Source organism: Pseudonaja textilis, chromosome Z (genome assembly GCF_049901715.1).
Source record: "Pseudonaja textilis isolate UNSWEBS1 chromosome Z, rPseTex1.2, whole genome shotgun sequence".
In the NCBI taxonomy this organism is placed as follows: domain Eukaryota; kingdom Metazoa; phylum Chordata; class Lepidosauria; order Squamata; family Elapidae; genus Pseudonaja; species Pseudonaja textilis.
In genome coordinates this window covers 126,591,333-126,603,553 of record NC_142008.1, presented here as the reverse complement: position 1 = coordinate 126,603,553, position 12,221 = coordinate 126,591,333, and the positions used below count along the sequence as shown (strand labels likewise).

The 12,221-nt window shown below is 48.0% G+C and overlaps 1 protein-coding gene across 3 annotated transcripts in view; it reads left to right on the top strand.

The window, feature by feature from the left end:
* CARMIL3 (capping protein regulator and myosin 1 linker 3) overlaps positions 1 to 12,221 on the top strand; it is a 67,527-nt gene that overhangs the window by 29,128 nt on the left and 26,178 nt on the right. For all 3 annotated transcript variants that reach the window (XM_087917360.1, XM_026719561.2, XM_087917361.1), the window contains exons 8-19: positions 440 to 513; positions 1,763 to 1,838; positions 2,970 to 3,058; positions 3,234 to 3,328; positions 4,007 to 4,093; positions 5,869 to 5,978; positions 6,690 to 6,767; positions 7,479 to 7,555; positions 7,654 to 7,758; positions 8,636 to 8,705; positions 9,478 to 9,559; positions 11,124 to 11,220. In XM_087917360.1, coding sequence (XP_087773486.1) covers positions 440 to 513; positions 1,763 to 1,838; positions 2,970 to 3,058; positions 3,234 to 3,328; positions 4,007 to 4,093; positions 5,869 to 5,978; positions 6,690 to 6,767; positions 7,479 to 7,555; positions 7,654 to 7,758; positions 8,636 to 8,705; positions 9,478 to 9,559; positions 11,124 to 11,220 — 1,040 coding nt within the window. The remainder of the gene's footprint in view (positions 1 to 439; positions 514 to 1,762; positions 1,839 to 2,969; positions 3,059 to 3,233; positions 3,329 to 4,006; positions 4,094 to 5,868; positions 5,979 to 6,689; positions 6,768 to 7,478; positions 7,556 to 7,653; positions 7,759 to 8,635; positions 8,706 to 9,477; positions 9,560 to 11,123; positions 11,221 to 12,221) is intronic.

Here is a 12,221-nt window from a genome sequence, read left to right as displayed (position 1 = left end):
TTCCTCTCCTCTCCTCTCCTTTCCTCTCTCTCCCTCTCCTCCTCCTCCCCTCCCCCTTCTTCCTTCCTCCCTCTCCCTCCCTCTCTCTCCTCCCTCCTCCCCTTTCCCCCTCTCCTTCCTGCTTGCCTGCCTCCCTCTCCTCTCCTGTGCCTCTCCTTCCCCCTCCCCTCTCCTTCCCCCTCCCTCTCCTCCATTCTCCCTCTCCCAGGATTTTTCTCCAGTCCCATTTCTTCTGAGGGCTCAGCAGCCTCTTATCTATCTGTTCTGTACTTTGCGGCTTTCCCTCCAGCTCCCACAGTCCTTCTCGCAGGCCATGACTATGGCGGGGAGGTGAAGATGGAAAGAAACAGGGGTGCTTAAGGAGCTGTTGGGAGGAATTTGCGGAAATTGTAAAAATAACTGAACGTTTTCTTATCTCTGGCGCTTCAACCACTTCCAGGATGTGGACACGATTTATCATTCCGAAGACAACCGGGAGTTCAACCTATTGGATTTCTCCCACTTGGAAAGTCGGTGAGCAGCCACTTTTGGGGGCCCTCCACCCTCCCTACTTCCTCAACCCCATGTCCTCCTGGATTGATGGTCTCCTCTCTTGCCGGTCCTTCCAATGGTTGCCGAGCCCAGTGCCCACAATTGTGTGAAGCCCTTTCAACACAACCTGAGAGCAGAAGAGAATTATTATTATTATTTTTAAATGAAATGAGGGAAGGTTTGATTTTTTTTCTGCCTCATTGCTTATATTTGCAACCTCTACCCACCTCGTAAGACACGTAACCTAGTTAGTGAAAAAGCTCATGGGTACATTTGCACAACACGCTAAGCTTGCGTAGTTTAAAACTTACCTTGGGGGGATTTTGGGGGGTTTTCTTTTTCTTTTTTGCAGTTTAGCTCACCGTTTCTCAACCTTGGTCATTTGAAGATGGGCTGGACTTCAACTCCCAGAATTCTCCAGCCAGACACAGGAATTCTGGGAGTTGAATTCTACCCATCATCACGTGGTTTAACTCATTTCACAATCACCAGAAAATTATGTGAATCTGGAAACGGGTGAATTCAGTTACTGAATGAAGAGTATTGTGTTAACCTAGCAAAAAACGACAAAAATATCTTAGGTGCAGCCACGGTGACATCTTGTCTTTCTAATTCCCCACCCCCTCTTGTGTCAGATAACCCTGGAACTTTAACTAAATCTTAAATCTTAAACCCCACTCCTAATCTTAATCCTAAATTATTATGGAGATCTCCAAAGTGGTGATTTGCTGGTCATCTCAGATAAGATACAGAATTTGAAAGCATTTTCTTTTTGAGGGGAAAGGTGGTTTCTAGAACTGGAAAGTCATCAATGGGGGGAATCCAAGATGGCACCTCTCCCTTCCCGCCAAGGAACATGGGAGTTGTAGTGCCATAAGTCAACCAAGGGTCTGTCCTCCTTCAGTCCCTTCTTCCGTTCTCCTTTTGTTCTTTTCTCAGGGTCTCCAAGGGTCTTTCTCAATTTCTACCACATTATGTTATGTGGGCTTCAACTCCCAGAAATCGCCAGTCAAAATGGTGGCTGGGGAATTCTGGGAGTTCTAGCTCATGCAGCTTTAAAGGGATTTAGGTCAAGAATCAGTACTTTAAAATTCAAATTCCTTGTGTGTCCAATCACACTTGGCCAATAAAGAATTCTATTCTATTCTATTCTATTCTATTCTATTCTATTCTATTCTATTCTATTCTATTCTTTCTAACCTCTTCTTCCTTCTTGTTCTTCTCGCCCCAGAGACCTCGCTTTGATTGTGGCAGCTTTGGCTTACAACCAGTGGTTTACAAAACTTTACTGCAAGGATTTGCGGCTGGTAGGTTCTTATGACTGTTCTTGAGTCCTTTCTTATCTGGGGTCACCTCCTGTCCACTACAGGTAGTCCTTGACTTACAAGATGGATGGTGGGAAGAATGGATGGATGGATAGATAGATAGCTAGATGGGCGAGTGATGGGTGGGTGGATAGATGGATGGATGCAAGGATGTATGAAGGGACAGATGGAAAATGAATGGATGGATTGGTGGGAAGAATGGATGGATGGATGAGTAGTTGAGGGTGGATAGGTGGATGGATGGATGAACAGATCGATGGATGCAAGATAGATGAAGGGATGGATGGATAGGTGGATGGATGGATGGGTGGATGAGAAGAATGGATGCATGGATGGATGAGTAGATGATGGATGGATAGGTGGATGGATAGATGGATGGACGGATGCAAGGATAGATGAAGGGATGGATGGATAGATAGATAGGTGGATGGATGGATGGATGAGAAGAATGGATGCATGGATGGATGAGTAGATGATGGATGGATAGGTAGGTGGATGGATGGACAGATGGATGGATGGATGCAAGATAGATGAAGGGATGGATGGATAGGTGGATAGATGGATGGAAGGATAGATGAAGGGATGGATAGATGGATAGGTGGATGGATGGATGGATGAGAAGAATGGATGCATGGATGGATGAGTAGATGAGGGTGGATAGGTGGATGGATAGAAGAAAGTATGTGTGGATGGATGCAAGAATAGATGAAGGGATGGGTAGATAGATGGATAGATGGATGGGTGAGAAGAATGGATGGATGGATAGATGGATGAGTAGATGATGGATGGATAGGTGGATGGATGGGTGGATGGATGAGAAGAATGGATGCATGGATGGATAAGTAGCTGATGGATGGATAGGTGGATGGATGGATGGATGGATGGATGGACGGACGGATGCAAGGATAGATGAAGGGATGGATGGATAGAAAAAATATGGATGGACGGATGGATTGATGGATGCAAGAATAGATGAAGGGATGGATGGAAAAATAAATGGATGGATGGATAAGGAATCTGCTCAAACGTTTGGCTGGACTTCCAGTCGTCCAGGCCAGCTCAAGTCCTTCTCCTGTCTCCTCTTCTTTCCACCCTTTCCTTCCCCTTTTTCAGGGCTCCGAGGTAGCTGAACAGATTTTGCACACAGTGAGCAAGTCCCATCACCTGGAGGAGTTGGTGCTGGACAATGCAGGGTTAAAAACGTGAGGCTCTTGTCTAGATTTTGATATTCCCCACTGACTGACATGCAAAGGTTGACGCTGCTGCAGGAGAGAGAATTTCTCGCCTTTCTTCCATTCCTCTCTCACCTTTGCCTTTCATTAAGCGCTTCTCCGGTAAGATTCCTGCCTGATCCGCTCTCCTTCTCTTTGGCCGCAGGGATTTTGCCATCAAACTTGCCAACGTTTTGGCGGAAAACCCCAACACCATCCTCCATGCCCTGACGCTCTCACACAACCCGCTGGAGGACAAAGGTGATTAATGGAGCTTGGGGTCCCCCCATCCCACCCCAGGACACCCCACAAGTTGAGGAGGGAGGCAAACTTCAGCTCCCAGGATCCAGACTTGGCTAGAGTTAGGCAGTGGGGAGGGCTGCTACCGGTTTGTCACGGTTCAGGAGAACCGGTAACTAATTTTATGGCCAGTTCGGTGAACCGGTAAATCCCACCCTTGGTTGGCCATGCCCACCCCGCCAGGCCCCTCCCAGCCCATTTTGGATCCCAGGTAAGTGCAGGGCTCGCGTGGAGGCCCCCGGGGAAGGTTAAAAAGGTTCGTTTCCGGCCTCCACACAGCTTCCGGAGCCCAGGGAAGCTGTTTTTGCCCTCCCCAGAGGTTCAAGGAAGGCCTCCAGAGCTCGGGGAAGGTAAAAACGCCTCCCACCACCACCCGCCGTGGTGCAGGAGGCCGACTAGGCCACGCCTACCAGGGCCACACCCACCCAGCCACCCAGCAGAGAACTGGTTGCTGAAATTAGGGGCTCAGACAGTTCAGACCCCACCATATCTTGAGGGCAGGGTGTGTGTGTGAAGATGGGGGATCCAGCAGCGTCCACGAACACTGGACCCCGCTGAAGACTGTGGGGCGACCTAAGTTTGGTTCTTGTGGAAGGGGGGAGGATCCCCTGACCCTTTTCTTCTCTCCCCTCTGCACAGGCCTGGGTGCCTTAAGTCAGCAGCTCCTGTGTTTCCCCAAAGGCCTTAGCAAACTTTGCCTTTCCAAGACCGGCGTCACTGCTAAAGGTACCCCGGGCACCATTGCGGATATGTGTGTGTGTGTTTGTGTGTCTATGACAACGAGCCACAGAACAACTTGACCAATGACCAACGGGACAACTTGTTGCAGGGCAAGAGTTACACCAATAGCAAAGAAACAGTGGAACAGAGCCATTACAGAAAGGATGTCAGGGTTCCAGGTAGCATACCCATAGCAAACCAAACTCTAAGGCAGGCAAATTCCTCAAAGAATAGGTTTGTTGGATGTGTCGTATTGGCACAAGCTGGTGAAAACCGACTCTGAATCCTCCCATGGTTTTCCCCTAGTTAAAAGTGAAAGTTTGTCACTTTGCCAAAATGGATCGGTCACATTGTCCAATCAGGATACAGTCCAGTTGCTGGGTGACTCCAGGCCCCTCCTTCCGAGCACCTGCAGGAATTGTCCTTGGTTCCCACGAGAAATAATTTTGTTTTGCCTACAACACCCCAGCTATCTTTACTCCCCTCTCCCTGTTCCTCTTCTCCGGTGTGTCAGCACTGAAGTCTCAAAATGGCCTCAGTCAGACCAGCTTCAGGGTTGACAGGCGATGCCAAAGAAGGGATGAAATGTGAACGACAGCTTTTTTGACTGTTTTCAGCAATTATATGGAATTGTTGGATTGTCCCGCAAGGGAGTTGTCTCGTGGTGAGTTGGCTGCAGTGAGTTGGCTGTGCCAAGCTGGCCATGCCAAATTGGCTGTGGGGAGTTGACCACGGCGTAGTTGTCCCATTCCGACCATTGGGGTCAAGGAAGCAAGGCCGGGGGAGAGAAAGATGGGAGAGGGGTCTGTGGTTTTTTGCTTTACAGAAGGACCTTAATTCTTTGCTCCAGGTAGCTGAAAGAGAAAGGGAGGGAGGGAGGGAAGGAAAGAAAGAGAAGGAAGGAAGGGATGGAGGAAAGAGGAAAAGAAGGAAAAGAAGAGGAAGGGAGGGAGGAAGGAAGGAAGGAGATCAGAATGAGAAGAAAGGAAGGGAAGAAAAGAGAAGAGGAAGGTACAAAGGAAGGAAGAAGGAACAAAGGAAGAAGGAAGGGACTGAGGAAGAGGCAAAAGAAGGAAAAGAGGAAGGGAGAGTGGGAAGGAGAAGAAAGGAAGGGGAGAAGGAAAGAATAGAGAAGGAAAGAAAGAGAAGAGGAAGGAACAAAGGAAGGAAGGAAGGACGAAAAGGAAGGAAGGAATGGAGAAAAGGGAAAGAAGGAAAAAGGAAAAAGAAGAAGAAGGAAAGGAGAGAAGGAAGTAGATGGGAATGAGAAGAAAGTAAGGAAAAAGTAGAGAAGGAACAAAAGGAAGGGGAAGAAGGAAGGAATTAATTCACTATTTTTATTTATACATTTATATTTGGATGACGCTAAGTGGCTAACAGTTAGAATAGAAGCACCAAATATAAATGGATAAAATATGGGTTCCGTCAGATTGAGGAATTCAACCAATCTTATATTCCAGGCGAGTATTTCTCAACCTTGGTAAATTGATGACAGTTAAATTTCAACTCCCAGGATTCCCATGTTGGCTAGGGAATTCTGGGAGTTGAAGTCCACCCATCTTCAAGCTGCTAAGGTTAAGAAATATTGCTTAAGACTAACTGGGGCCTCTCCAGATGTGAAACCTCCATGTCCCTGAATGTCTACTGGACTTCAACTCCCAGGATTCCTCAGTCGGCATAGCCAGTGCAGGGAATTCTGGGAATGGAAGTCCTCCCATCCCCATTGGGGAAGTTGGCTTTGACCCCTCAGGACCCAAACTGTTCTCTGCTTCCTTGCTCAGGACTTGCCGTTTTGTGCCAGACCTTCAGTGCCAACCCAGCCTTTACCAGTTCTCTCCGCCATCTTGACTTAAGCAAAAATCCCGGCCTTCTGGGCACTGACGAGGCGAACGTGAGTGATCGGCATCTCATCCATTTGTCCGAAATGGTAGAGGACTTCCGGCCTGAGCAGGGGGTTGGACTAGAAGACCTCCAAGGTCCCTTCCAACTCTGTTATTCTGTTATTCATCCTCCTCCCCCCCTCCTTCCTTCCTCCCTCTCCCTCTTTCTTTCCTCCTGCTCCTTGTCTTTCTTTTTAAGAAGAAATTGGACAGCCATTTGAGGGGGCATGCAGAAATGCTCTGGCGTGCCTATTGTCCCTGCCATTGTATTTTTATTCCCTTATTCTTGTTCTCGTTTTTGTTTGACGAATTCTAATAAATAAAATAAAATAATAAAATAAAGGGTCATGTGATTCCCCTTTGACGACCTTCCGACAAGCCAAGTCAACAGGGAAACCAGGCTCCCTTAACCTTGTGGCTAATTTAAGAACTGCAGGGTTTCACTTAACAACGGTGTCCAGAAAGGCTGCAACATGGGGCAAAATTCACTGAACACGTATCTCCCTGAGCAACGGAAATGCTGGACTGGATTGTGGTTGCGACACTGCAACCACAGAGGAGTCGGGCGGCCCAGCGCCTGAATTTTGATTGCGTGACCGGGGCGGAGTGAAAAACAATTTATTCACTTGTTTGCCGTTTTGTAATGTTGGGAAGTCAGTAAATGAATTGTTTGTACAACTGCCTGTTTGCTTTGATGACTTTCCTTCTTGGTTTTCCTACAGAGCTTCTACTCATTCCTGGCCCAGCCGAATGCACTGATACACCTGGACGTGTCCTCCACGGATTGTGCAGTAGACGCGGTAAGGATTTCAGAGAATGGATACGGGGACAGGTGGGCGACAGCTGGGGTCCCCAGCCCCCCAGGCCGCAGCCCATTTATCGGGCCGCGACCATGGGTGGGCTGCAAAAAATTTAGCAACCGGTTCTTGGCCTGGTTGCTGGGCGGGCCTGGCCATGGTGGTCATTGGCCTAGTTGGACTCCTGCATCATGGGGGTGGCATGTTTTCACCCTCCCCAGGCTCCGGAGGCTTTTCTCGAACCTCTGGGAGGACAAAAACAGCCTCCCTGGGCTCCTGAGGTTGGGTGGAGGTCAGAAACAGGCCCGTTTCTGGCCTTCCGGAGCCTTCCGGAGTCCCGTTTATCGCCCCCCATGAGCCATGTGAGGACTCTTGGGGGGCGCGGGGGGGGTGGGTGGGCGGGAAGGGCCAGCTAGTCGCAACTACTGCTCTGGCGAACTAGATATAAAATTAACACCCGGTTCACCCAAACCGGTGCAAACCGGTAGCAGCCCACCCGTGGCTGCGACCCATTGATAACTGGGCTGTGCGTGCAAGCAGCTCCATTCGCGCGAGTGGTGGGCGCGTGGGCCCACTTCTCGGGCAAATGGTGTCCAGGTGGACGCCTGCCACTCACAGAACAATCTGCCAAGCCAGAATAATTGGTGCTCGCCGAGCTATGGAGTACCACGGCTCACAAGCACGGCTCACAACCGGGTGTGCATTTTTCCGTAGCTTTTTAGTGCATTGCTGCACGGCTGTTGCCCTCGTCTCTGCTACCTCAATCTTTCACGAAACACCTTTCCCCACCGGTAAGGATAATATTGTTTTGAACGCCTGCGAAGGGAGAGGGAGGGGGCCCTTTTTCTGGCTAAGAAATAAGAGGATTTCTCTCTCTCTCCCACCCCAGGAAGGGAAAAGAATTCCCGCCCTCTCTGAAGCAGTTCTTTTGCAGTGCCTACTCACTCAACTGTGTGAACCTGTCCGGCATCAGGGTCCCCGTAGAAGCCTTGCGGTGAGTCTCAAACACAGTCCCCACGTTGGGCTGGAACAAAACTAGGGGTGTGATTGTCTTATGGGCAATATTATCGGGATGTCAAGTCACAAAAAAGAGCCAACAACCCTGTAAAGGATGGGTTGAGCTAATAGAGGAGGATTGGCCCAGGCGGCTTTCATGCCTAAGGCGGGATTAGAACTCACGGTCACCTGGGGATTGGACCAAAGTCGCCCAGCTGGCTTTCATGCCTAAGGCGGGACTAGAATTCACAGTCACCTGGTGATTGGACCAAAGTTACCCAGACTATTTTCATGCCTAAGGCGGGACTAGAATTCACAGTCACCTGGTGATTGGACCAAAGTCACCCAGACTATTTTCATGCCTAAGGCGGGACTAGAATTCACAGTCACCTGGTAATTGGACCAAAGTCACCCAGACGGCTTTCATGCCCAAGGCGGGACTAGAACTCACAGTCACCTGGGGATTGGACCAAAGTCACCCAGACTACTTTCATGCCTAAGGCGGTACTAGAACTCACAGTCACCTGGGGATTGGACCAAAGTCACCCAGACAGCTCTCATGTCTAAGGCGGGACTAGAACTCACATCTCCTGCTTTCTAGACTGGTACCTTAACCACTGGACCAAACTGGCTCTTTAACGCATGTTCTTTGCGCAAGTGTTGTGGAGTGTTTGTTGGGAAAACAGAGGCTCTAACCAGTTAACAATTTCACCCCATTCCCGACTTCGTTTCTTTTTTTGTGGTTTAGCCTTTTGAGTTCATTTCGTTTATAAATATTTGGTGGTTTGATAGGCCACCCTATTAAATTAAACCTCCCTCTTCAAAGGCTCAAGAGACTGGGGAAAACATAATCCGTGTTTGCATCCTTCACACAGGTCTCTCATGCAAGGTTTGTCTGCCAATACCCACCTCAGTGACTTGCACCTGGATCTGAGCGGATGTGAGGTAAAATTGGGATAGGGGATGAAATTAAGATATAAAATTAGGGTATTTGTCCATGAAGTGCATAAACCTTTTGGCACATCTCTTCTTTGACCGGCCTCTAGCAAAAGAAAAGAAAACAGTTGGAAGGGACCTTGTAGGTCATCTAGTCCAACCCCCTGCCCAAGCAGGAGACTTTGAGCACTCGAACTTTTATATAAAGTTTAAACTTTATGCTGGTAGTCCTTGACTTGTGGCCACAATTGAGCCCAAAATTTATGTTGCTAAGTGAAACATTTGTTAAGTGAGGTTATCCCATTTTACGACTTTTCTTGCTGCAGTTGATGAATGAATTGCTCCAGTTGTCAAGTGAGTCTCCCGGTTGTTAAGTGAATCTGGATTCCCCTTTGACTTTGCTTGTCAGAAGTTCGCAAAAGGGGATTATATGACACTGCAACCGTCATAAATGTGAGCCACTTGCCAAGCACCTGAATTTTGATCATGTGACCAAGGGGCACTACAATGGTCAAGTGTGAAAAATGCTCATAAGTTCCTTTTTTTAGCGCCGTTGTAACTTCATATGGTCACTAAGTGAACTGTTGTAAGTCGAGAACTACCTATAAAGAATTATATTTGCAATTTAGATATCTGTTCGTAATTTTCCCGTTAAGGTCTCCAATTTTATATTCTACGTTTGTAATTTTAGCCCTGTGTTCCTTTTTTACTGAAATAAGATATGAGTGGGCCATATGGTAAATAAATAAATACGGATTTCTTTTCGCCTTTTTTATGTTAGCTGCGTTCTCCGGGAGCTCAAGTCCTTCAAGAACAGATGCCCGGGATAAACGCCTTAAGCAGTCTCGATATTTCGGATAACGGTGAGTCTTTAAAATCCTGTTTGGAAGCAAGTTCTGTGGAAACGGAAGGGTAGAATTTGAGAATTGCATAATTAATATTGGGTTGCATAAACAGAGGCATAGAATCAAGGTCACGTGAAGTGTTACTACTGCTTTACAAAACCCTAGTAATACCACACCTGGAGTACTGCACCCAGTTTTGGTCACCATATTACAAAAGAGATGTTGAGACTTTGGAAAAAGTTCAGAGAAGAGCAACTAAGATGATTAAAGGCCTGGAGACTAAAACATACAAAGAATGGTTACAGGAAGTGGGTCTGGCTAGTCTAGAGAAAAGAAGAATTAAGGGTGACATGATAGCAGTATTCCAGTATTTGAGGGGCTGCCGCAAAGAAGTGAGAGTCAATTATTCTCCTAAGCTCCTGAAGGCAGGACAAGAAGCAATGGGTGGAAATTAATCAAGGAGAGAGAAGCAACCTGGAATTAAGGAGAAACTTCCTAACAACGAAGACAATTAACCCGTGGAACAGCTTGCCACCAGAAATCGTTGGAGGTTTTTGAGAAGAAACTAGTCAGCCACTTCTCTGAAATGGTATAGGCACTCCTTCCTGCTTGAGCAGGGGGCTGGACTAGAAGACCTCCAAGGCCCCTTCCAGCTCTGTTCTATTCTGAAAAATGGTCTCGATATTTCGGATAACGGTGAGTCTCAAAAATCCTGTTTGGAAGCAAGTTCTGAGGAGAGAATTGGAGACCTGCAGCCTTGTCTGGTCCAACCCTTTGTGATAAGCAGGGAAATAGCAGGCGGTCCTTGGCTTAACGACCACGTTCCGAATTGGCAAGTTCATCTCCAGTAGTCTTGGACTTACGACCGTTACCAAGCCACAGGTTTCTGTGGCTAAGTGAGACAGTTGTGATATGGGCTTTGACCCATTTTACGATCTTTCATGCCACCATCACGAAGTGAAGCCAGATTCACTTAACAATCATGTCACTGTTAACAATTGCAGGGATTCGCTTAACAACGGTGGCAAGAAAGGTCGTAAAAACAGCAGAAATGTGGGGCTCCGTTGTGGTCGCAGGCCAGGGACTACCTGGAAATAGAAATAAATGACAAGCAGTCTTTTAGTTACGACCACAACTAAGCCGAAGGTTTATGTTGCTAACTGAAACATTTGTTAAATGCCTCATTTTATATCTTTTCTAGGCCTGGTCATTAAGTGAATCACCGCAGTTGTTAAGTTAGCTATAACCTTTCTTATCATGGTTGTTAAGTAAATACTGCAGTTCTTAAATGTTAAGTTGTTAAGTGAATCTGGCTTCTCCCATGGACTTTGCTTGTCAGAAGGTCACAAAAAGGGATCACGTGACCCCCCAAACCTTGCAGCCGTCATAAATATGAGTCGGTGGCCAAGCATCTGAATTTGGATCACATGACCACAGGGAATGCTACAACGGTCCTAAGTGTGAAAAACAGCCCTTTTTCAATGCCATCGTAACTTTGGTCACTAAGTGAACTGTTTGTAAGCCGAGGATTACCTGTGCAAGGAAATAAACATGATTGGTTGCTGCTTTCTTGCCCCAACAGGCTTCGACGCAGATTTGATTACTTTGCTTCCGGCGTTGAGTAAGAACAAATCTTTGAAACATCTCTGGCTCGGAAAGAATTTCAACGTCAAATCCCGGTGAGTGTTTGTAGGGAAATAGGCGCCATTTTTCTGCAGCCCGTGAGGCTAAGAGGCGTTTGAGCTGGGCCACGATCTAATTTGTCATAAACCGACCATTAAAACAGTTTGTTTCTCAATTCTCAATTCCGGCAACTTTACGATGGGTGTTGATGTTTTACCGGCTAAGAAATAAAGGGAGATTACCTTGTTTCCCTGAAATAAGACCTAACCTGAAAATAAGCCCTAGCTGGATTTTTTTTTGACACGTGTGCCTAATGTAAACCCTACTCCCAAAATAAGCCCTACTTAAGAGCCTGAGCAGCCACCCATTCCGCCTGGGTGCTTGCGGTGCGAACAAGGCAGGGTGGTGGCAGAGCTGCCTCATGCGCCCTGCACCAGCTTACCTCCGGACCCCCCCAGCCAGGCCATCCACGCCCCGACACCTGCCTTGTGGCGGTAGCACCGGCATCCCTGTGTAGCAGGAGACTCCATGACCGCCGGCCCATTTCTTCCGCTCGCTTGCGACCTCAGTGGAGCAGGAGGCCAAGTGGTGCGTTACGAGGAGAGGCCGGTGTCAGGGCATGGACAGGCTGCAGGGGCCCTGAAGTAAGCCGGTATGGGGTGCGAGGGGCAGATCCACCCCCCCCCACCCCCGCCTCGCATCATGGCTGCGACACTGGCACGTCACTCGTGTCTCTTGCTCCGTCGTGGCTGCAAGCAAGCAGAAGAAGTGAGCCGGTGGCCACGCGGGTCTCGCTGGTGGAGCTGCTGCTGTGCCGCATGGACTCCTGTCCCACCGCGAGCCAAGCAAAAGACGAGGGACTCCCTTACATGGGGAAAAAATAAGTCATTCCCCCAAAAATAAGCCCTAGTGCTTATTTTGGAGCCAAAAAGAAAATAAGGCCCCAAAGAAATTTTGGGTAGTATAAAGCAGGGTCGGCAAACTTTTGGACCTCAGGGACCAACCAACTCATTATTTTAAATTCTGGGGACCACTTTTTGACGAGCCGAGTCAAAAG